The sequence below is a fragment of the Sus scrofa genome, chromosome 4 (genome assembly GCF_054392235.1).
Source record: "Sus scrofa isolate SSC_HxYL_T2T_F1_AM1 chromosome 4, Sscrofa_HxYL_maternal_Yorkshire_Landrace_v2.0, whole genome shotgun sequence".
In the NCBI taxonomy this organism is placed as follows: Eukaryota; Metazoa; Chordata; class Mammalia; order Artiodactyla; family Suidae; genus Sus; species Sus scrofa.
In genome coordinates, this window is record NC_139386.1 from 99858961 (window position 1) to 99881459 (window position 22499).

The window sequence follows — 22499 nt, forward strand, 5'->3', positions numbered from 1 at the left end:
AAAGCCCCACCTTCAGTTGAAGCTCAAGAGACATGTGGGGCACCGACCAGACAATCATGTAAACTGACCATTTCAGCAGAGGGTGCTCAGGTCCGTGATGAGGAAGTAGAGACGCACCCAGGAGCACACAGTATGGGGCTCCCACCCAGGTTTGGAGAGAAAAGAAGTGGTCAGGGTGGGCCCCCAGGAGGAAGTGACTTTTAATTTATTAGGTATCTAGGCTACCTCCCTTTCATCGCTACCTAGGTGGGGAAGCTTGCTTTAACCAAATCTACAGTGCGAGGCCAACTGCCCCTGCTGACTCAGTCCTGTAGTCATGGCAATCTTCCTTCATTTCTCTCCTCGCCCATTTAACCGCGGCTACATACCAGCCTTGTGCTGAGTGTTACAGGAGATACTGATTTGAGCTGGACATAAGCCTTGCACTCAAGGAGCTTATAGTTTAGAGGGGATACACAGGCGTGATCCATCTAAATGACAGGGCAAAGTGAAGTCTGGGATTAAAAACCGGCGGGGGGGGGGGGGCAGTGCGCTGAGGGAGCCACTGACCCAGCTCTTAAATCCACCACATGTTCTGTGCAAGTCTCCCCTCCCCACTTTTCCCCCTGCAGCTGGGCCTCCACTGCCCCAGGGACATGGTCACCTCTCCACTCCTTCTTTTTTTTTTTTTTTTTTTAAGCTTTTTAGGGCTGCACCTGTGACATATGGAAGTTTCCAGGCTAGGAGTTGAATCAGGGCTGCAGCTGCCGGCCTATACCACAGCCCAGGCAACTTGGGATGCGGGCCGTGTCTGCGACCTACACCACGGCTCACAGCAACGCTGGATCCCAGACCCACTAAGCAAGGCCAGGGATCCAACCCGCAACCTTATGGATACTAGCTGGATTTGTTTCCGCTGCGCCACAACGGGAACTCCTCTCCATCCCATTCTCAGCTGCTTCCCCTGCTGCACTCAGGCTGCCTCCCTCTCCTGTGGACCCAGGTTCTATTCCTTCCCCTCCGCTTCCAACCAAGACCAGCCTCCCTCCTTTATGGAAACACTGACCCAACCCTGATGCCCTCTTGAACTGACACCCGCTTTTTCTCTTTTCTGCCAACCCTGTGTAGAAAGAGCCGGGTCTGCCTAAAGCCTCCGTTTCCTCCCCACCCACTCCCTGCCAGCTGCCCTTTGGCTGCCACTCAGCTCTACTGAAAAGCTTTCTGGAAGGTCACGGATGCATGCTCCTCTGCCCGCATCGGGAGCCGGTGTCAGCTCCTACCTGGGCCCCTCCACCTCCTCAGCTCCCCACCCCCCCGTGCCCCCGCCAGCCCCCAGCACGTTACCACTGTACAGTCCACACTCGTGATCAAAACCAATGTTTCCCTAGAAACTTCTACTTTGGAAAAATGTATATTTATACACCACCTTCTGTTAAAAGCAGCTTTCACCGATTTAAAGTCACTTTACTGGCTTAGGAAAATAGAAATGCATAATGTATAGCACATTTTTTGCTCAATCTTCATGTTTATATTACATCTAAATTCAAATTTTCTAATTTGCTTTTACTTTTAAATATTTAATGCTTATTACACACGAATCTACAAGATGCTGAGCAACGGGCAACGTGTGAGAACAAGGAGTATGTGCTTAGCATTGTCAGTCTATAAAGCACTCTCACAAACCTTATTTCATTTCCTCTTTTCAACCACCCTGTGAAGTGTACATTATCATTGGCTTCATTCTCAGAGGCATAAAGTGAGGACCTGAACGGTTACGTGACAGCCCTCAGAGGACAAAGTGAATTTAGAGTCAGGATTTGAACCCGGGGCCTCTAACTTCAAATCCTACATTCTCTTCATGATATCATGCAAAACCACAGCTTTTTTTCTTTTCTATTTTAATTATGGTAAATTTTGACAACTCTTATACTTTTGTACCTTCGATGACAGATGTCAGGAAACCACGGCCCTGGGCCAAATCCAAACCACCATCCTTGTTGTAAGTAAACTTTTACTGGAACACAGCCACGCACATTCATTTATTTACCGTCTATGGCTGCTTTCATGCTACAGTGACAGAGCTGAGTATGTGCGACAGAGGAACACTGCCTGCAAGGCATGAAATATTTATTATCTGATCCTTTATAGGAAAAAGTTTGCCAACTCTTCTTCTATAGCAATGGTCCTCAGTTCTGACTGCATATGAGATTCAGCTGGAAAATGACTTTTTTTTTTTAACTACCGATGCAATGTCTGGCCCACCCCTGATAAACAAAACCAGAATCGGAGGTTGAGGCTAAAGCAATATTTTTATCAATATTTTTAAGATGACTTTTGGAGTTCCCATAGTGGCTCAGTGGTTAACAAACCCGACTAGTATCCATGAGGACGCCAGATTGATCCCTGGCCTCGTGCAAAGGGTTAAGGATCCACATTGCCATGCGGCTTGGATCCCACATGGCTGTGGCTGTGGCCTAGGCTGGCAGCTACAGCTCTAATTTGACCCCTAGACTGGGAACCTCCATACACTGAGGGTGCAGCCCTAAAAACACCAAATATACATAAATATATTAAAGATGATTTTAATATGTAGCCCAGGTCAAAAACTACTGTTCCATGGCATCAAGCAGATTCAGGAAGCACTCGTTTTCAGACAACATGCTTGAGCGTGAGATGAGAGAAGAACCACCACCACCTTTCTCTCACACACACGCACCCCCCCCCCCCCAAATACAAAAGAAATCTGCTGACATCTTTTCACCCACGGGATGCCAATCACTGTTATCAGTGAGGTCCTCCCATCAGCAGATGCTGTTCCTGTTGAACGTTATCATTAGGAACTCTGAAAATCTGAAGGCAACCCTACGCTACTTTTTTTCTGCCCCGTAAGAGTTCCATTTGTTTATTTAAAAAAATTTTGGTTGACTATAGATTTGACAGGACACTTGGTCCTTTAAATTGAAATTGCCTCATTCCCCTTAGGGAATCTTTTACATCTCATTTCAAATAATGAAAATAACTTCTTAGGATTTTTCATTACAAAAGCATTAATTGTTTATTACAGAAAACTTTAAAAAATACAGATAAGCAAAACATCAGTATCACCCATAATCCTGCCACCAAAACACAAGCACTGCACATCTATGCAGAGATTATGGGGTCGCACTGTACCCTCTGCTTCACCTATTTCACTTAACAATAGATTCCTTCCAATCAATCATCACCAAAACATTGATTATAGCCTACTCGTAATTATGGCACCAGCATTTATGGGCCCCTGACTTTGTGCCGGGCAGATGGAAGGTTACTGCAATTACCTATGTGTTAAATAATTCCACACCCATCAGAAGGCAGCAATTTAGCAGCTGGACAACACCAAGCATTGCTGATGCTGCTGTGTGCGCTAAGTGGCCCTGACTTCACCCCCAGGTGCAGGTCCTAGAGACACTCATGCGTGTGCACATGGACACGGGTACAAGCCAGTTCACTGAAGCTCTGTTTAAAGTAGCAAAAACTGGAAAACTTTTTCTCTTTTTAAGCGTAGCACCTGCAACAAATTGAAATTCCCGGGCTAGGGGTCGAATCGGAGCTACAGCTGCGGACCACACCACAGCCACACCAGATTAGAGCCAAACCTGCAATGAATGCCACAGCTTGCAGCAATGTCAGATCCTTAACCCAGTGAGCGAGGCCAGGGATCGAACCCACAACCTCACAGATACTATGTTGGGTTCTTAACACAGTGAGCCACAATGGGAACTCCAAAACTGGGAAACTTTTAGTTCGAGCCATGTGAACGGACATTTTTGCAGATAAAAATAATGGCCGAATGCCAGCAATTTCCTATGGTACAAGCTAAGCATCTGAATGCCTATTGGCAAAGCATGCATGTGCCAACACGGTTACGTCTCTTAAATATATGAAATGATAAAAGCCACACACACAGAGATGAAAAACAGGGACCAACAGGTGCCTCCCATCGCCTGAGCTCCCTTCCTCCCAGGACACACCCCGGACCCTCTCATTACCACTGACTGTGCCGACCGCCAAATGGCAATTTCAAGCTGCATTCTTTAACCGCCTTTCCAGCTCACACCTGGAGTTCCTCAGCGCCACTCTCTGATCACCATCCTGCAAACTCCTGAGTGTCTCGACTCTGCTGCTTCTGTTCTGCTCAGCCTCATCCCACCCCGCCTCGCCCTTGCCTTCCTATTCGCCCTGCACAGACGCCTTGGTTCATCGCTGGCTGTGATCTTTCCCTGTGCAGAGGGCTTCACGGCATCCCCACTGCGTATTCCTAATGGTCAGATCCCCAGTCTCCCAAACAAAATGACTGCAGGCTACTTCTCCACTCAAACCTTCTACACCCTCCTTCTACTCAGCTGATAACCCTGACTCTTATTTCACTGAGAAGAGAGAGGCACCCATATTCTGCTGCTGTCACCTCCGTGCACCTCCCTGCACCCCTGGGTGCACCCCTCTGTGCAGATTACCTGTCGCTGCTCTAGACCCCCCACACCTTCTCAAGGTCTTTGATGTTGAATTATCTACTCTCTCCCCTGCAGCAACCCCCTTCCCCACTAAATGAACATACAAATGAGCTCTAATATTTGCCATCTTAATACTTACAGACACAATACCTTTGACCTCACAACCCCCTCCTGCTCCCACCCCACCTCCTACCCTCCTTTATTACAAAAATCCTTGAAAAAGTTGTCTGTGTTCACTGTCCTCCCTTCCTCTCATTCATTCAACTTCAAGTGCCTCCTCCTGCTACAAAATGCCTTAGGTGAAGCCAACAGAGGACCCAAAAGCCTCTCCCTTCCTGGGGCTGAGCTTATTTGGGGAAGAGAGATAATACAATGAATGAGTAACATGCATGGTATGTTCAATGCTGAGAGGCATTAAGGGGAAAAAAAAGGATTAAAGAGACAAAGTCAGAGAGGGACAGGAGGAGGAGCTATAATCTGGGGGCGGGGCTGCCAGGCAGGCCCTTGGAGAAGGTGACAGCTGAGCAAAGGAGGCCAACGCTTGGAAGAAGGGCCGCTTTAACAGAGGGAACAGCAAGTGCAAGACCCGAAGGCAGGCTGGGGTCTAAGCAAGGAGGCCAGCAAGGCTGAAGCGGAGCAAGGAAAGGGCACGGGAGACACAGGCACAGGACCACAGGGGACCAGCTCTCGTGAGACTCTGGCTTCTCCTAAATAAGAGGGAAGCCATTGGAGGCTTCCGAGTACAGGGATGCCAAGATCTGCTCTTTTATAGGCTTGCTCCAGCTGCAGTGTTAGGACAACACTGAAGGGATCAAGGACGGAGGGACACAAGCTAAGAGTGATCCTGCAGTGATCCAGGAGAGACGATGCTGGCATGGATCAGGGTGAGAGCCGTGAATGGGAAGAGCTCAGATTCGGGGCACATTTAACTTTTTGTGATAAAAGATTCCAAACATACATAGAAGTAGAAAGTATAGGAACCCCCACAAACCCATCACCGAGTTTCAACGACTATCAACATCCTGCCATAATTGTTCCACCTACCTCTCCACCTCTGATTTACTAGAGTGTCTTAGAGCAAATTCCAGGTATCATGTCATTTCACCCTTAATTACTTTATACCTCCAAAAAGGATGTTTTCTTATGTAGATACAATACCATTAACAAACTACAAAAATTACCAATAGTTTATGGACTAATGGGAAAATGACTCCAGTGGTCTCAAAAACACCTTTTTGCAGAGTTCCTGTCATGGCGCAGTGGAAATGAATCCGACTAGGAACCACAAGTTTGCAGGTTCGATCTCTGGCCTTGCTCAGTGGGTTAAGGATCCAGCGTTGCTGTGAGCTGTGGTGTAGGTTGCAGACACGGCTTGGATCTGGGGTGGCTGTGGCTCTGGTGTAGGCCGGCAGCTACAGCTCCGATTAGACACCTAGCCTGGGAACCTCCATATGCCACAGGTGCGGCTCTAAAAAGACAAAAGACAAAAAAAAACCCAAAAACACCTTTTTTGCTGTTTTGTCCCCATCAGGATGAGAGCAAGATCTACTCATTATATTTGGCTGTCACTTCCCTTAAGTCTTTTCTAAATTTTTCTACATCTTCAGATCCCCACATTTTTCTTTTTTGGCCACACCCACAGCATGTGGAAGTTCCTGGGGCCAGGGATCAAACCCATGCACCACAGCAGTGACCAGGCCAAGATCCCCTACTTTCGATTTTTCCTTGACGCTGACTTGTTATAGTCATCTGCTCTGTGGACGAGAGTACTGCTTCTTTTTGGCAGCATTTAACTTGATCTTCTCTCCCCCTCCCCCTATTTCCTTTAGACTAGAAATTAGCCACAGAGCTTTCACATACAGGTTATTATTTACAACTTTTGGCTAGAATATTTTATAGATGGTGCTGATCTTCAATAATATTGCACCACTAAGGAGGCTTATATCTGCTTGTCTCCCTTTTAGTAATGCTAAATTAATCAACAAATTCAGATAGTAACAGCCTGATCCCTCCATCGTAAAACTGCCCATCAAGGAGTTCCTGTCGTGGCTCAGTGGTTAAGGAATCCAATTAGGAACCATGAGGTTGAAGGTTCAATCCCTGGCCTTGCTCAGTGGGTTAAGGATCTGGCATTGCCATGAGCTGTGGTGTAGGTTGCAGACGCGGCTCAGATCCCCTGTTGCTGTGGCTCTGGTGTAGGCTTGGCAGCTACAGCTGCGATTCAACCCCTAGCCTGGGAGCCTCCATATGCCGTGGGTGCGGCCCTAGAAAAGGCAAAAAGACAAAAACAAAAAAAAACTGCCCATCAATATTTTACCTAATAAACTTACCATGCTCTGACATCCACTGTCTGAAACAGGTATTTTATTACGGTTTGCAAAATGATTACTTTTCTATGACTTCTTCATTTATGAGCTAGAGTTCCTCTGTAAAGAACTTCCTCTCATCCGCTAGGGTCATTTGGGTTGCCCTGAAATGGCACTGGCGTTGCAAAAGCAAGATAAACACTTATTCTTTCCCCTTCATTACCAAGCTTTATGTTAATAAACTATTATCTTGCTACCTTCAATTGTCCAGTGAATTTTGGTTTTTTTAGTTATTATTTCTTTAGATATCACTAAAAATCACTGCTTTTTATCATTGGTAAGTTTTTTCTTTTGTTTTTGTTTTTTTTTTTTAGAGCCGCACCCATGGCATATGAAGGTTCCCAGGCTAAGGGTTGAATCGGAGCTGCAGCTGCGGGCCTACACCACAGCAACTCAGGATCTGAGCCACATCTGTGACCTACACCACAGCTCACGGCAATGCCGGACCCTTAACCCACTGAGCAAGGCCAGGGATTGAACCGGCGTCCTTGTGGATACTAGTCGGGTTCATCACTGCCGAGCCACAACAGGAACTCCCTATCATTTGTAAGTTTTAATCAAAGATAGTCATTAGTATTTTTGAAGCACAAATTGTCCCATCTTTGACCCATGACCTCCTTTTCACGTGCTCTTTTTATTTGGAAACTTTCAAACATATATAGGAAATAGTACAGCAAATCCCTACATACCTATCATGCAGCCTTAATGATTCTCAACTCAAAAAAAAAAAAAAAAAAAAAAGGTGGGGGGAGAGCAAGCAAGGGCACCTCTGCCTGGTTTTCGCTCCCTCATGCTGCAGCACAAGTCCCCCCCAAAAATTCATGGACGTCCTGGTTTCATCTATACCTCTCTCCCTGCCGCTAGGGTGGCCTGAAACAAATCTCAAACACCTCTTTACTATATCTGCAAACATTTCAGTACACAGCTCCAAGAAGCAAGTATCTCTCTTCTAATTACAACCATTGCAACCTCTCCCATCCTTTCAATCAAACCTAATGGGCTTTGAGAGCTTTCTAGCTTTCTGGCATAACAGCTCCAGACCAGGAGTTGGTTATTTCCTTACATTGCAATGGCTCAGGTCACTGCTGTGATGCAGGTTTGATCCCTGGCCCAGGAACTTCCACATGCCTTGGATGCAGCAAGAAGAAAAAAAAAAAAAAGCCTAGTTCCTTTCAGTAAGGAATGGTATTTAAAGTGAACAGTCTATTTAAGGGGATGTTACTTGCTTACCATACAAAATAAATAAATAAATAAATAATAAAGTGAACAGTCTAGGAATTTCCATGTGGTTCAGTGGAAATGAATCTGACCAGTATCCATGAGGATGCAGGTTCAATCCCTGGTCTCATTCAGTGGGTTACTGTAGCTGTGGTGTAGGCCGGCAGCTACAGTTCTGATTCGACCCCTAGCCTGGGCACCTCCATATGCCACAGGTGTGGCTCTAAAAAGACTAAATAAATAATAAAGTGAACAGTCTAGGAGCTAGGGGTTCATTGCCACTGGGTTGTTAGAGTGGCCAAGGTCTTTCAATGAACAGAGTTAGAAGGTATCTTTTTTAAGTGGCTGCACCCGTGGCATATGAAGTTCCCAAGCCAAGGATGGAATCCGAGCCACAGCTGCAACCTCTACCGCAGCTGCGGCAACACCAGATCCTTTAACCCACTGCTCCAGGCCAGGATTGAACCTTTACCTCCTACAGTGGGATTCTTAACCCACTAAGCCACAAAGGGAATGTTTGTTTTGCTTTTTAGGGCTGCACCTGCAGCATATGGAAGGTCCCAGGCAAGGGGTCAAATCAGAGCTGCAGCTGCCAGTGTACATCACAGCCACAGCGACGCCAGATCTGATCCGAGTCTGCAAACTACACAGCTCATGGCAACTTAACTCATTGAGGGAGACCAGGGACCAAACCTGCATCCTCATGGATACTAGTCAGCTTCGTAACATACTGAGCCACAATGAGAACGCCCAGAAGGTATCTTTGAAAGGGAAAATAATCAGTTATCATGATTCCAACTCATATATAAAAGCTATAGAAATTTTTACTTAGTTTCTTTTATTTTTACATCTTTTCTCTTATGCAAAATATCTTTATTCCTAACGACATTAATTACCTGTTGTTACTTTTTTAATATAAATTTTTTGTCTTTTTATCTTTTAGGGCTGTGCCCGCAACATATGAAGGTTCCCAAGCTAGGGGTCCAATCGGAACTGCAGGTGCCAGCCTACCCCAGAGCCATAGCAACATGGGATCCAAGCCATGTCTGTGACCTACACCACAGCTCACGGGCAACGCCAGATCCTTAACCCACTGAGAGAGGCCAGGGATCAAACCCACGTCCCATGAATGTTAGTCGGGTCTGTTAACCACTGAGCCACAACTGGGAACTCTACCTGCTGTTACTGTAAATACATAACAGGTTCAAGTAACAATACCAGGATTATTACAGACAACAAAATTGAGTAAAGCTTAAGATTTCTTTGGAGTTCTTTTGAACCTACTGAGGATATACAGTCAAAATACCATATTCTGAGGTCAATTTGAATAATTCTTTTCTCAGACACCAAACTAGTTATGTCCCTAATTTGTTTTCAGGTTTTAGGGGGTGTTTTAATACATAAATTTGATTTCCTTCATTATGAAAATATTTATATATTTTCAAGTCCAAATAATAACACAAGGTAAATTCAGAAGTTGTGCCTCCATCTCCCTCCCACCTCTTTTCTCTCCCTCCCCTGGAGGTCACCATCTTTAGTCCCTTTTCAACCTTCCACTGTTTATGTTGGCAAATTTAAAGAGATATTCCATTCTCCACCTCCTTTTGGATACAAAGGATAGTTTGAGTCTAGGTCTATTTTTATACCTGCTGACAGATTGAATGTGAAGTGTGAAAAACATGTGAGGTGCGAAATGAGACTATTTCTCAGCTTTGGGGCCACTTACTGAGTTGGGGAAGACCGTGGGAGGAGCAGGTTGAAAGGCCTGTTAGCTGCCCAAGTAGAGATAAGGTACAGGCAACTGAATATACGAGTTCAGAGGTCACAGGCAAGGTACAAGCTGGGCACACAGATAACTGGTCGTGATTTTCTAGCACTGAAATCACATCACCTGCCCCAATGACACTTTCTAATTCTTGTGTCTTCCTTTTTCCTTGCCTTAACTTCACTGACCAAGCCCACCAGTGCAATGTTGACAGAAACAGCAAGAGCAAAACAATGTCTCAGGACCAGCTGACGGAGTAGTCCCTTCTTTCCCAACCAATCTGCAATGCCACTTGGTGGTTCCACACACCAAGCCTTCATAGATGTGAGGGTCTATTTCCAGACTTTCTACGCTGTTCTGTACGTCAGCTATCAGCAAGGCACCCACATCAAGGTCACCGTTACCACAATGGAAAATGTGCTCTCCTCTCTGTCCCCCTTATTCGTCTTCGGAAAGGTGCAGTGATGCACGGGACTGCTCTGTTGCACATAAATTTTGCAATCAGCTTGTCAAATTCTTTGAGTATTTTTGTCACAACCACATTAAATCTATGTATCAATGTAAGGATATAAAACGGATGTTTCCTATCCATCTCTTTAAGTCTTAATGTCTTTTGGTAAATGCTCATAATTTTCTAAATATGTCTTAACAACTTTTATTAATTTCTAGCTCTTTGTGTTTTTGTTCCACTTATATAGAAACACAATTGACTTTTGTATATTTATCTTATATTCAACCACCCTGCTAAATTCTTAATGATTCTAACAACACACCCAAGTCTTTTAAGCTTTATTTGCAAATAATGACAGTTTTGTTTTTTCCTTTCCAATTCTTATAACTTACATATTTTTTTTTTTATTTTCTCACTTACTCTGGCTAAGAAACCCCATAAAATGTTAGAAGAAGTGATAGAGGTATTTGTTCTTGATTTTAAAATATTTCTTTGGGAGTTCCTACTGTGGCTCAGCAGTAATGAACCCAATTAACATCCATGAGGATACAGGTTTAATCCCTGGCCTCACTTAGTGGGTTAAGGATCCAGCATTGCCATGAGCTGTGGTGTAGGTCACAAATGCAATTCGGATCTGGCATTGCTGTGGCTGTGGAATAGGCCAGCAGCTGTAGCTCGGATTTGACCCTAGCCTGGGAAACTTCCATGTGCCACATTTGGCCCTAAAAAGCAAAAACAAACAAATTTCTTTTTCCAAAATGATAATGTTTTCTGTATATTTATTTTTTTGTAGATACTCTTTATCAGATTTTGGAAGGTTCCTTCCACTCATGGTATTAATGTTGTTTGTTTTTTTTTTTTTTTGTCTTTTGTCTTTTTTTGTTGTTGTTGTTGTTGTTGCTATTTCTTGGGCCGCTCCCGCGGCATATGGAGGTTCCCAGGCTAGGGGTTGAATCGGAGCTGTAGCCACCGGCCTACGCCACAGCCACAGCAACGCGGGATCCGAGCCGCGTCTGCGACCTACACCACAGCTCACGGCAACGCCGGATCCTTAACCCACTGAGCAAGGGCAGGGACCGAACCCGCAACCTCATGGTTCCTAGTCAGATTCGTTAACCACTGCACCACGACGGGAACTCCGGTATTAATGTTTTTTCATGAATTAGGTTTCTAACTTTATTAAAGGTTAGATTTTAGCTTGAAGGTTCCCAGACTATGCAGGTAAATGAATTTAAACCCCAATTCACATGAAACCAGGCCTGCTCTTCTATGTTCTTAGTCCTACCAGCCACAGACCCAGGTGAAGAGATTAACCTCCTTATCACTGCTCTGGGCCGAGGAGCAAAGGTTCTGTAGTTGACATTTTCCAGCCCTTCAAGGACCCTGCTTTTGCAGTAATGTCGATTGCCACTGCCCTCCTCACCTAAGCCCAAGGGGTCATCTCCTGTTATAATCCAATCCACTCTTTGGATTTTGAGGCAGGCAAAGACCCCAAAGCATCAGCCAGACTATTCTGGTTTTTACTTACTGCTTACCTGGGGCCCTCTTAACTTTCCTTATTTTCTTAGGCCTTGGCTATGTATTTAAAGGTATATTTTAGGAGCTTCCTTGTGGCTCAGTGGGTTAAGGTTCAGCATTTTCACTGCAACAGCTTGGGTCGCTGCTATGGTGCGGGTTCAATCTCTGGCCTAGAAACTCCCACATGCCACAGGTGTGGCCAAAAAATGTATATTTTAGCCTCTATTTCCAAATATTTTCTTGTGAGAGGGTTTTCAGGTTTTATCCAGTCTATCTTAATTATGGAAAGAGGCATTTGAAGGTTTTAAATCCATTTGGCATCAAGAAAGGTACTCATATACTCAGCAACACCAGTTTCAGGAAACTGCCTAGGATAGAAAGCAAACTAATGGGTTTAAGAGTAAGTGTGTGATCAATTTCAAAACTCCCTACGAAGCTATAGTAAGCGAATGCAGTAAGCGTAAGGATACACATATAGATCAATGGAAAGAATGAGACCCAGAAATAAACTGCTACATTTATGGTCAACTGATTTTCAACAAGGGGACCAAAATAATTCAATGGGGGAAAAAATAATCCTTTTAACAAATGACACTAGGACAACTGAATGGCCACATGCAAAAGAAACTGACCCCTACCTCACACCATACAAAAGAACAAATTCAAAAAAGACCACAGACCGGAGTTCCCGTCGTGGCGCAGTGGTTAACGAATCCGACTAGGAACCGTGAGGTTGCGGGTTCGGTCCCTGCCCTTGCTCAGTGGGTTAAGATCCGGCGTTGCCGTGAGCTGTGGTGTAGGTTGCAGACACGGCTCGGATCCAGTGTTGCTGTGGCCCTGGTGTAGGCCAGTGGCTACAGCTCCGATTGGACCCCTGGCCTGGGAATCTCCATATGCCGTAGGAGCGGCCTAAGAAATAGCAAAAAGACAAAAAAAAAAAAAAAAACACAGACCTAAATATAATAAGAGCTAAAACTAGAAAGATCTTAGGAGAATGCTCAAGTATAAATCTTTGTGATCTTGGAATATGCAATAGAGTCTTAGATATGGCACCTAAAGCACAACCAACCAAAGAAAAAATAGAAAATTGGAATTCATCAAAAGTAAATGTTTGTATATTAAAGGATACGATAGAGAAAATAATCCAACTGATGGGAGAAAAATATCTGCGAAATCATATATCTGATAGAACTGGATCCATATAATATATAAAGAACTCTTACAACTCAAAAAGACAAACCAATTTTAAAATGGGCAAAGGACTTGAACAGCCATTCCTCCAAAGAAGATATCAAAAGCACATGAAAAGATGCTGATTAATTATTGAGAAAATGCAAATAAAACCACAATGAGGTATCACTTCACATCCACTGGATGGCTATAATCAAAAAGACAATAACAAGTTTGCACGAGGAAGTGGAGAAATTGGAATCCTCATACATTGCTGTTGTGGATATAAAACAGCACAGCTATTTTGAAAAACAGTTTGGCAGAGAGTTACCATGTGACCCCATACTTTCATTCCTAGGTATATACCCAAGACAACTGAAACATGTTTACGCCAAAACCTGTATACCAATGCTCAGAGCAGCAATATTCATAGTAGCCAAAAAGTGCAAACAACCCAAATGCCCCATGATGAATGAACTGTGGCATATCCACAGATATTTTAGCCATAAAAAGGAAGGAAATACTGACAAGTACTATAACATGTATGAACCCAGACAACATTACACTAAGTGAAAGAAAACACAAAACGTCACGTGTTGTATGATTTCATTCATTTGAGATATCTAGAATGGGCAAATCCACACAGACAGAAAGTAGATTAGTGGTTGCCAGGGGCTGGTGGAAGGGAAGAGGAGGAACTGCTAATGCGTATGAGATTTATTTGGGGATGATGAAAATGTTCTGGAATTAGTGGTGATGGCTACACAACCTTGTGAATATACAAAAAATGACTGAACTTCATGCTTTAAAATAGTGAATTTTATGGTACATAATTTATAGCTCAGTACAAAATGTTAATAAAAAATACTGTTACTGTGATGGCTATGGATAATAAATCATCTTTCATGGCTGATCCAAGACGTTCATCTTTTACCAACAGCAATGAAACCGCTGCAGGCTAAATTAGCAAGTTGTTGGTTGGCAAGTAGGGTAAAGTCTTAGACACTAACTTCACAGTTCCTAACAAGGCATTAATGTTATAACCAGAAATTTCTTATTAAAATCTGACCTTTTCTTTTTTTCTTTTTTTTTTTTTTTTTTGCATTTTAGGGCTGCACTGGCAGCATATGGAGGTTCCCAGGTCAGGGGTCTAGTCAGAGCTACAGCCACCAGCCTACACCACAGCCACAGCAACATGGGATCCGAGCCGCGACTTTGACCTACACCACAGCTCACGGCAATGCCGGATCCTTAACCCACTGAGCGAGGCCAGGGATTGAACCTGCAACCTCATGGTTCCTAGTCAGATCTGTTTCCACTGAGCCACGATGGGAACTCCAAAATCTGACTTCTTTAGTTCAAGTCTTTCCTAATGAGGGTAGTCTCAGTTTGTAAGCTGGAGAGGCTGCTGTTTTTCTGTGAAGAGGACAAGGATCAAAGGCCCCCCTACCATGCCACGGGAAAGCTCGGTCAAGCAAGCACCAGGTGCTGGGCTGTGAAACAGGGTCTGTGGGGATAGGTGGCCGAGCCAGTCAGTGCCTCACCTCCCCCAGACCACTGCAGACCTGCCTGCAGGGCTCTTGCCCCCACTGCACTGTCAAGTATAGGGTTGGACCAGCCTGACAAAGAGGGGAAGGAGAATCTTTTCCATCCCATGCCAAGAATCCTCCAACCCACTCATTTGACTCCATGTGAGTTAACGCATTGAGTCAAAATGAAGTACTTCCCTCTGGGTGCGCCAATATAATTTTCTTCTCTCTTTTTCAGATGAAAACATAAGAGGTCCCTCTTTTTTTTTATAGTGAATTACTCACATGTCTCATCAATTATGTGGTCTGGTCGGCAACTGGATATGGATTCAACTCTTGGCTGGCCAGTCACTAGGTCTGTATAGCTGGCTAAGGGGTACCTCTTCGAGCCTTGGCAGCCTCATCTCCAAGATGAAGACACTACCCCCCACCCAGAGTTACTATAAGAAATAAATAAAACCACACTACCAAAGCATTTAGCCTATTTCCTGGGGCATACCTGTTAATTAAAATATAGTTAAGTGGCGTAAAAGAAGTAAGGCACAACTTGGGCAGAGAAGATTGAGTTTAGCAGGATGGCAAGGGGGGCACGAGACCAGAACATTTCGGAAAAATGTCTGACATGCACTGGGGGTTCCACAAGTTAGTTTCTCTCATCCTCATCTAAGACTGAGCTTGGGGGCAAGGACTAACTTATTTACCTTGAACGGGCTGAGAGCGCCTCAGATACATTATTTTGCATAATGCACAAAATTTAAAATGCTCAAAAAAAAAAAAAAAAGCCAGGGGATACTTCAAATCATTAGACTTACATTTTGTTCTCTTTTCATCTATATTTTAAATGCACTATGAGGGATTTTCAGCACCTATGGAGTTCCATAATCACTTCCAATTTAGTGATTAGGCCTCCCCAAAGAGGAATGATTTCTGGGGTCAAAAATGCGGTTGTTTACATTCTACTCTCCAAATACACAGCCAGCTGATGGAACTGGTTCATCGCAAAGTGAAATGAGTGTGGCTTTTCAGCTGAGCCCCCACTGCTCCCTAGAACCAAAAGATCGGCCATGGAACTGTCACAAAGCCCCCTTCCGGAAGGGAAGCTGCCTCACTGCGGCCCCTCCATCCAGATCCATAAACAGGGCGACACCCATCCGTCTTTACACGGAAGGTTGGATGCAGGACTTTCAGCCCTTCAACTGCGAAAATCCAAGGCAAACTGTGATGAGGTGGTCAGCCTCGTCACCAACTAGTGACCGCTTACACATTCGCAGCTGTAAGAGATCTTTTAAAACTGGTACCAGCACAGAATTCACACAGCAAGCGTTCACCAAGACGGCAGCCTACCTCAGAGATGTCCAGCGGGAGATTGCCGACATACACCTCCGTCTCTCTCTTCCTGGATCCTAAGAAGAAAAAGAGCATTTAGAAAAAGCAGGTGTGAGGCATTGCCAGCATGGCTCAGCAGAAACGAATCTGACTAGTATCAGTGGGTTAAAGATTCGGTGTTGCCGTGAGCTGTGGGTCGCAGATGCAGCTAGGATATGGCGTGGCTGTGGTGCAGGCCGGCAGCTGCAATTCCGATTCGACCCCTAGCATGGGAACCTCCATATGCCGCAGGTGCCTAAAAAGTCCCCAAAAAAAGACCAGAAAGAAAAAGCAGGTGTGGGGTTAGAGAATACAGAGGAATTAGAACATGTGCTAAGTAACAAGTTTTCCTAATATTAAAACATCCACACACACTGCCCTACAAACATTCCTGCTCTGTGAACGAAAGGTCACAGGGCACTCAGTTGGTCAGCAGTCTCGTGGGTTAACACGTGGTCCTTGTTAAGGGCTGGCCGTGGATGTCACTGCCTTCGAGTGGCTGGGAGGACAGCGAGTCATCAGTACACCAGGAATCCAGCACTTTCGGGGGTTTTCCAGGGCCAAAGCGGGCAGAATTTCAGAGCTAACATTCAGCCAAGGGGGGGAAGAAGGGGAATCCAGGCAGAGGGCACCGCACACGCAGAGGCACAGAGCTGCGAAAAGGCCTGGCCCGCTGGGGAGTCTGCGTGGAGTTGGGGGATAGCTAGACTGCATGCTGCCTGCGGGTGAGTGGTCAGAGGGGAGGCAAGACAGGCCAGGCCGAATGCTGAAATCGCTGACCATGCCCCCCTGCAGTCTCAGCAGAGCCCACTGGGAGGTGACAAGTAGTGGAAGTGTTTCAGTAGAGAGGTGACATCCACACAGCTAGAGATCACTTTGGAGCTGGTGTAGGGTGAAACGCAGGGAGGAAGAGATTAAAGAGAAGTATGGGCTTAGCAACCGCCAATGTGACACTGACTGAGGGTCTGCCCTGTGCCTGGCAGGGGGACGCATCCGCCATGTGACAGGAAGCGTGATGGCTGCCTGGAGCAAGGGCAGAATTATATGGATCCCATGTTTCATGCTTAAATGGAACCTAAGTAGATTACCTGGGATCCAGGTTATGGACTGAGGGTTCCCAGCACCGACGAACCCCCCGGGCCCCCACCCCACCCCAGGCTAACTCACTTGGTGATTTCTGCTCCTCCATCACTCCATTCTTCTCAAATAGTTGAGCAGAGGGTCGGAAGTGACTGCTGTTCCAGGACCTGCCAAAAACAGGTCTTAGCACTGTAGCTCCCAAGGCCAAACTCCAACAAAAGGAGTTTGGGCACAAGAAGCAGAGCCCTGCACAAGCCTCCACACCCCCTTCCTGACAGAGGGTTCCCCTCCTCCTTCCAGACTTGGGTTCCAAGCCAGGAAGCCCTTCAGTGGACCATTTTAAGTGCTCGTTGTTAAAGGACACTTAGGGTTAGGCAAGAAATGCTGGGGTTGACTCTGTTTTTTCGGAGGGCGCGGAATGTAGACTCAAATTCTGGGCATGGTGAGGCAGGAGGAAGAGATGCCTGTGGGTGAAAGGAGGCTTGTTTATCAGCAAAAGGAAGCAACTTACATGCTGCAGTTTCTTTCCAACAGGATCTCCTGCAAAGCCAACCAGCCACAGTTAGTGGAATGCCAGGCTCATTTACCATCATATTACTGAATAGGTACTGTGGCAGGCAGAATAATGCCCCCAAAGTGGTCCATATCTTGACCCCCAGAACCTAACAAGGGTTCTAGTCACCAATTTCAATGAAGAGGAACAGTTTTTCCACTACCAAGCAATGCTTTGGACACTAGCTGGGTACCCCACAACTCAACTCAATTCTGAACTTCTGAGATTCCAGAGGTTAAGGGTTCAGTTCCATTGGACTGCCCCCACCTGCTTCAGCTCCAGCAGCCCGCCAAGGCTGTCACCTCCAGGCTATAGACTAGAGGTTCCCACGACCACCACCTTGGGTTCCAACAACTATGGTGGGGTGGCTCGCATCTCAAAGAAAGATTTTCCTTACTAGATTTTGCCACTTATTTTAAAAGGATCTAACCGGGGAGCAGCCAGATGGAAGAAGGCTCAAAGCTTCCACGTGCTCCAGGTGCACCACTGTCCCCAAATCTTTAGTGTGTTCACGCACCCAGAAGCTCTCAGAATTCGCACTTGGGGTTTTCTGGAGGCTTTTCTGCAAAGGCATGATTGATTAAATCACTGACCACTGGTGACAGATTCAACCTCCAGTCCTTCTTCTCCCCTCAGAGGTGGGTGGGGGGGAAATCTCGCTGCAAATTCAACCCTTTAATCACCCAGCCCCCATCCTTAGGTTACCTGGGGCTTTCCAAAGGTTACCTTATTCACATAACAAAAGAGACCTTTACTTCTCTCATCACTTAGAAAATTCCAAGGGTTTTAGGAGCTCTGTGCTAGAAATCAGATGAAGATGAAATGTCTATTTATCATAAATCACAAAATCACACCTATGAATATATTTGGTTATATGGCAAAGGGAAATTAAGGTTGCTAATCAGCCGACCTTAAAATAGACGATCCATATGGGCCTAAGGTAATCAGGAGAGTCCTTAAAAGTGGAAGAGGGAGGCAGAGAGACAGAGATGTGACTAAAGAAGAAAGATTAAATAAAGCAATGCATGGAGTTCCCGTTGTGGTGCAGGGGAAACGAATCCGACTAGGAACCATGAGGTTGCGGGTTCACTCCCCGGCTCAGTGGGTTAAGGATCCGGCATTGCAGTGAGCTGTGGCGTAGGTCTCAGACCAGGCTCAGGTCCCTCATTGCTGTGGCTGTGGTGGAGGCTGGCAGCTGTAGCTCTGCTTAGACCCCTAGCCTGGGAACCTCCATGTGCTGTGGGTGCGGCCCTGAAAAAAAAAAAAAAAAAAAAAAAGCGATGCAATTTGAGAACCCAACCACTTGCATCAGGCAGCCTCCAGAGGCTAGAAAATGCAAGAAAACAGATTCTCCCCCAGAGCCTCCTGAGGAACACAGACCCATGACACCTTGATTTTAGCCCAGCGAGATATGTGTCTGGCTTGTGACCTACAGAATTATAGTGTGCTGTTTAAGCCTCTGAACAAGTAGTAATTTGTTACGGCACCAAACTGAAAACCAATAGGGGTACCCTGAGCAACATTTTTTTTTTTTTGTCTTTTTGCCTTTTCTAGGGTGGCTCCCGCGGCATATGGAGGTTCCCAGGCTAGGGGTCGAATCAGAGCTGTAGCCACCGGCCTACGCCAGAGCCACAGCAACGCGGGATCCGAGCCACGTCTGCAACCTACACCACAGCTCACGGCAACACCGGATCGTTAACCCACTGAGCAAGGGCAGGGATTGAACCCGCAACCTCATGGTTCCTAGTCGGATTTGTTAACCACTGAGCCACAAAGGGAACTCCCAGTTTGTTTGCTTTTGTCCTTTCCCTGAGCAACTTTAAAACCATGGCTGCCTCTTCACAGTGGCTGTGGACGGAACGGGGCCTTCTAGAGTTGGGTGCAATCCTGAGTGCGTCAGAGACGTTGGGCACGTTTTCCCTGTTAAATGGGAATCAAAACTCCTGTGCCATAGATCACGAGGGTGATGTGAGATACAGCACTTAAAGCACTTGCCGCCAATTAAGAAGGCAGTAAGTGGCAACCACTGTGTTTATCCGTATAGATTTCACTGGCACTTTTCTATGACCCTGTGGAGTGTTACTGCTCCATTTCACAGATGGGAAAATCAAAGTTCAAGGGCATTTGATGATCTCATTAAGGTTATAATAGATACTGAGATAGGAGTTCCCGTCGTGGCGCAGGGGTTAACGAATCCGACTGAGAACCATAAGGTTTCGGGTTCGCGATCCCTGGCCTTGCTCAGTGGGTTAAGGATTCAGCGTTGCTGTGAGCTGTGGTGTAGGCTGCAGACACGGCGTGGATCCTGAGTTGCTGTGGCTCTGGTGTAGGCCGGTGGCTATGGCTCCGATTAGACCCCTAGCCTGGGAACCTCCATATGCTGCGGGAGCAGCCCTAGAAAAGGCAAAAAGACAAAAAAAAAAAAAAAAAAAAAAAAAAAAGATACTGAGGTAATTCAGGTCTATGACTCCAAAGCCTTGGTTCTTTTCCTGCAGGAAAAGAAGGCTGTCAGAGTCATTTTATTTATTTTTTGCCAGCCAGGAAACTAACCCGAGCCACAGCAGTAGCCCAAGCCATTGCAATGACAACATGGGATTCAGATCCTTAACCTGAGGAACCACCAGGGAACTCCTCAAAGTCAAAGGGTTTTATTTGTTGCTGTTGTTTTACTTTAGACAAAACAAATCAAAACATTAAATTTTAAAAGAGTCGTTAACGCCTCGAAATTGTTCCCAGCTGTAGAAGCTTTAGCTGCAATTAAACTTCAACAGAACTAAAAGTGGTGAAGATAATTAAAAGACTCAGGAATTTATGAATAAAAACCATTTCATGGACAGAATCAGTCTGTGGGTGTTATTCCCAATTTCCTGGTAATACCTGGAAAAGCATATGGGCTTTAAGAGCCGAGCAGGCACCAACACCTCCCAAGGAAGGGCCCAGAATAAATCAAAGATGCCAGTAAGGGCCTGCCAGGTGCTCTGCTAACTCAACAGCTTATGCACATTATCTCATTTAATCCTTATGGAAACTCTCAGAACTTGGCATTATTACCCCACGGTACAGATGAAGTCTAGAGTCTAAGACCACTTAATTTATGCTCATAAATGGAAAACCCTGTTGTTGTTGTTATTGTTGTTGTTTAAATCCAGACTGTATGATGACGCCAAAGTCTTGAGCTTCCACTCCATTGTTTGGTCTCGAAAAGTATTTTATCGGTGGGTTCTTTTATTTTTTCCCTTTCCATGGCCGCACCTGCAGCATATGGAAGTTCCTGGGCCCGGGGTCAAATCAGAGCTGCAGCTGAGGTCTACACTACAGCCACTGGCAACGCAGGATCTGAGCCATATCTGCAACCGACTTGCAGCTTACAGAAACCCCAGATCTTTAGTCCGCTGAAGGAGGCCAGGGATCAAACCCTCATCCTCACAGACATTGGATCTTTAACCCGCTGAGCCACAACAGGAACTCCCTTGTTTGTATTTGTTATTTTATTTTTTACTTGTTTGTATTTTTTAAAATACAAATAATATATTAAGAACTCTTACAACTCAGTAAGAAGACAAGTAAAGCAATTAAAAAGTGGATAAACCATCTGATAGACATTTCTCCAAAGATAAATAAATGTCCAATAAGCACATGAAAAGATGCTCAACATCTTTAACCATTAAGGAAATGCAAATCAAAGTCATAAAGATACTGTCACATCCACCAGGAGGGCTGTAATTTAAAAGACATTAAGTGTTGAGGATGTGGAGAAACAGGTACTCTTATATTGCCAGTGGGAATGTAAAGTGGTTCAGTTGGGCACACAGTCTGGCAACTTCTCAAAAAAGTTAAACAGAGAATTTCACAAGAGCCAGCAATTCCACCCCTGATAAATTAAGATAAATTAAAACCCATGTCCACACAAAGACTTGTTCACAGATGTTCACAGCAACATTGTTCATAATATACAAAAAAAAAAAAAAAAAAACAACCAACTCAAATGACCATCAATTGATAGATGACTGGATAGGCAAAATGTTTCATACTCACAGAAGAGAGTATTATTTAGCAATATAAAAGAACTAAATGTTACAATGAGGATGACTCTCAAAAACATGATGCTATAGGAAAGAAGCCTGACACAAAGGGCCACATATTGTAGGCTTCCGTGTACAAGAAAAGCTCAGAATAGACAAATCTGTAGAGAGACAGTAGATTAGTGGCTGCCAAGGGAAGGGGAAGGCAGGGGAATGAGGCCTGATGGCTAACAAGGTTTCTTTTTGGCTCCTCAAATGTTTTAAATATGGAAATGTTCTAAAACTAGATTGTGGTGAGGGTTGCACTGTAAATATACTAAATACCACGCCTAAAACAGGTGAAGTTTATAGTATGCCAATTTTATCTCAATAAAGCTGTGGGGGTTTTTTAAAGTCAAGACACATTTTCAAGAATGGCTAGTGTGAGCAAGCTTTTCTTTTTTTATTCTGCCTCAAGAACCAATGCTCACACAAATGAAGCCAATGAGCAGCTAGGGTCACTCACTCCCCATGTATTGGATTGGATTTTAAACGTATGGCGGCGTTAGCCTCAACAGCACGTTTAGTTTCTTAAACCAAAAAGTTCTGAAATTGCTTCGAAGGGGAGGAAGATGGCAGAGGAATCTTTAAACCTAAAGTGCCCCCCAGTTTTGCACAAAATGCTCGCCATCTGCAGATTCAGTCTCTGCTAGCCGCTTCCAACCACCGTCCCCACTAAAATAATTCTGCAGACGCACCTGGGGAGAGTACGCGACAAGCCCCAGACGTTAACAGCGCGCGCCCCACCACCCCGCAGTGGAAACGAGGAGTGCAGTTTACACAAACGCCTCCCGACGCTCGGGTGCCCCCCACCCCGCCACGCTGCGCCGAGAACCAACAGCCTTACCTTTCGCCCGCCAGACGCGCGTCCAGCCCGCAGCCGCAACGCCGAGCCTTCGCGCCTTCTCCCTAAGCGCTCCGCCCCTCCGAGACTCGCGGGGCGCGGGGCGGGGC

The 22499-nt window shown here is 45.3% G+C and overlaps 1 protein-coding gene across 9 annotated transcripts in view; it reads right to left on the minus strand.

Moving 5' to 3' along the window:
• Positions 1 to 22499, minus strand: part of TDRD10 (tudor domain containing 10) — a 59468-nt gene that overhangs the window by 36485 nt on the left and 484 nt on the right. For 4 of the 9 annotated variants that reach the window (XM_085020571.1, XM_085020568.1, XM_085020573.1 and 1 more), the window contains exons 1-4: positions 22393 to 22445; positions 17443 to 17471; positions 17019 to 17098; positions 15831 to 15889 (exon numbers count right to left, since the gene is read on the minus strand). In XM_085020571.1, the coding sequence (XP_084876697.1) occupies positions 15831 to 15889; positions 17019 to 17098; positions 17443 to 17444 (141 nt within the window). In that variant the 5' untranslated portion in view covers positions 17445 to 17471; positions 22393 to 22445. 9 annotated transcript variants of the gene reach the window in all.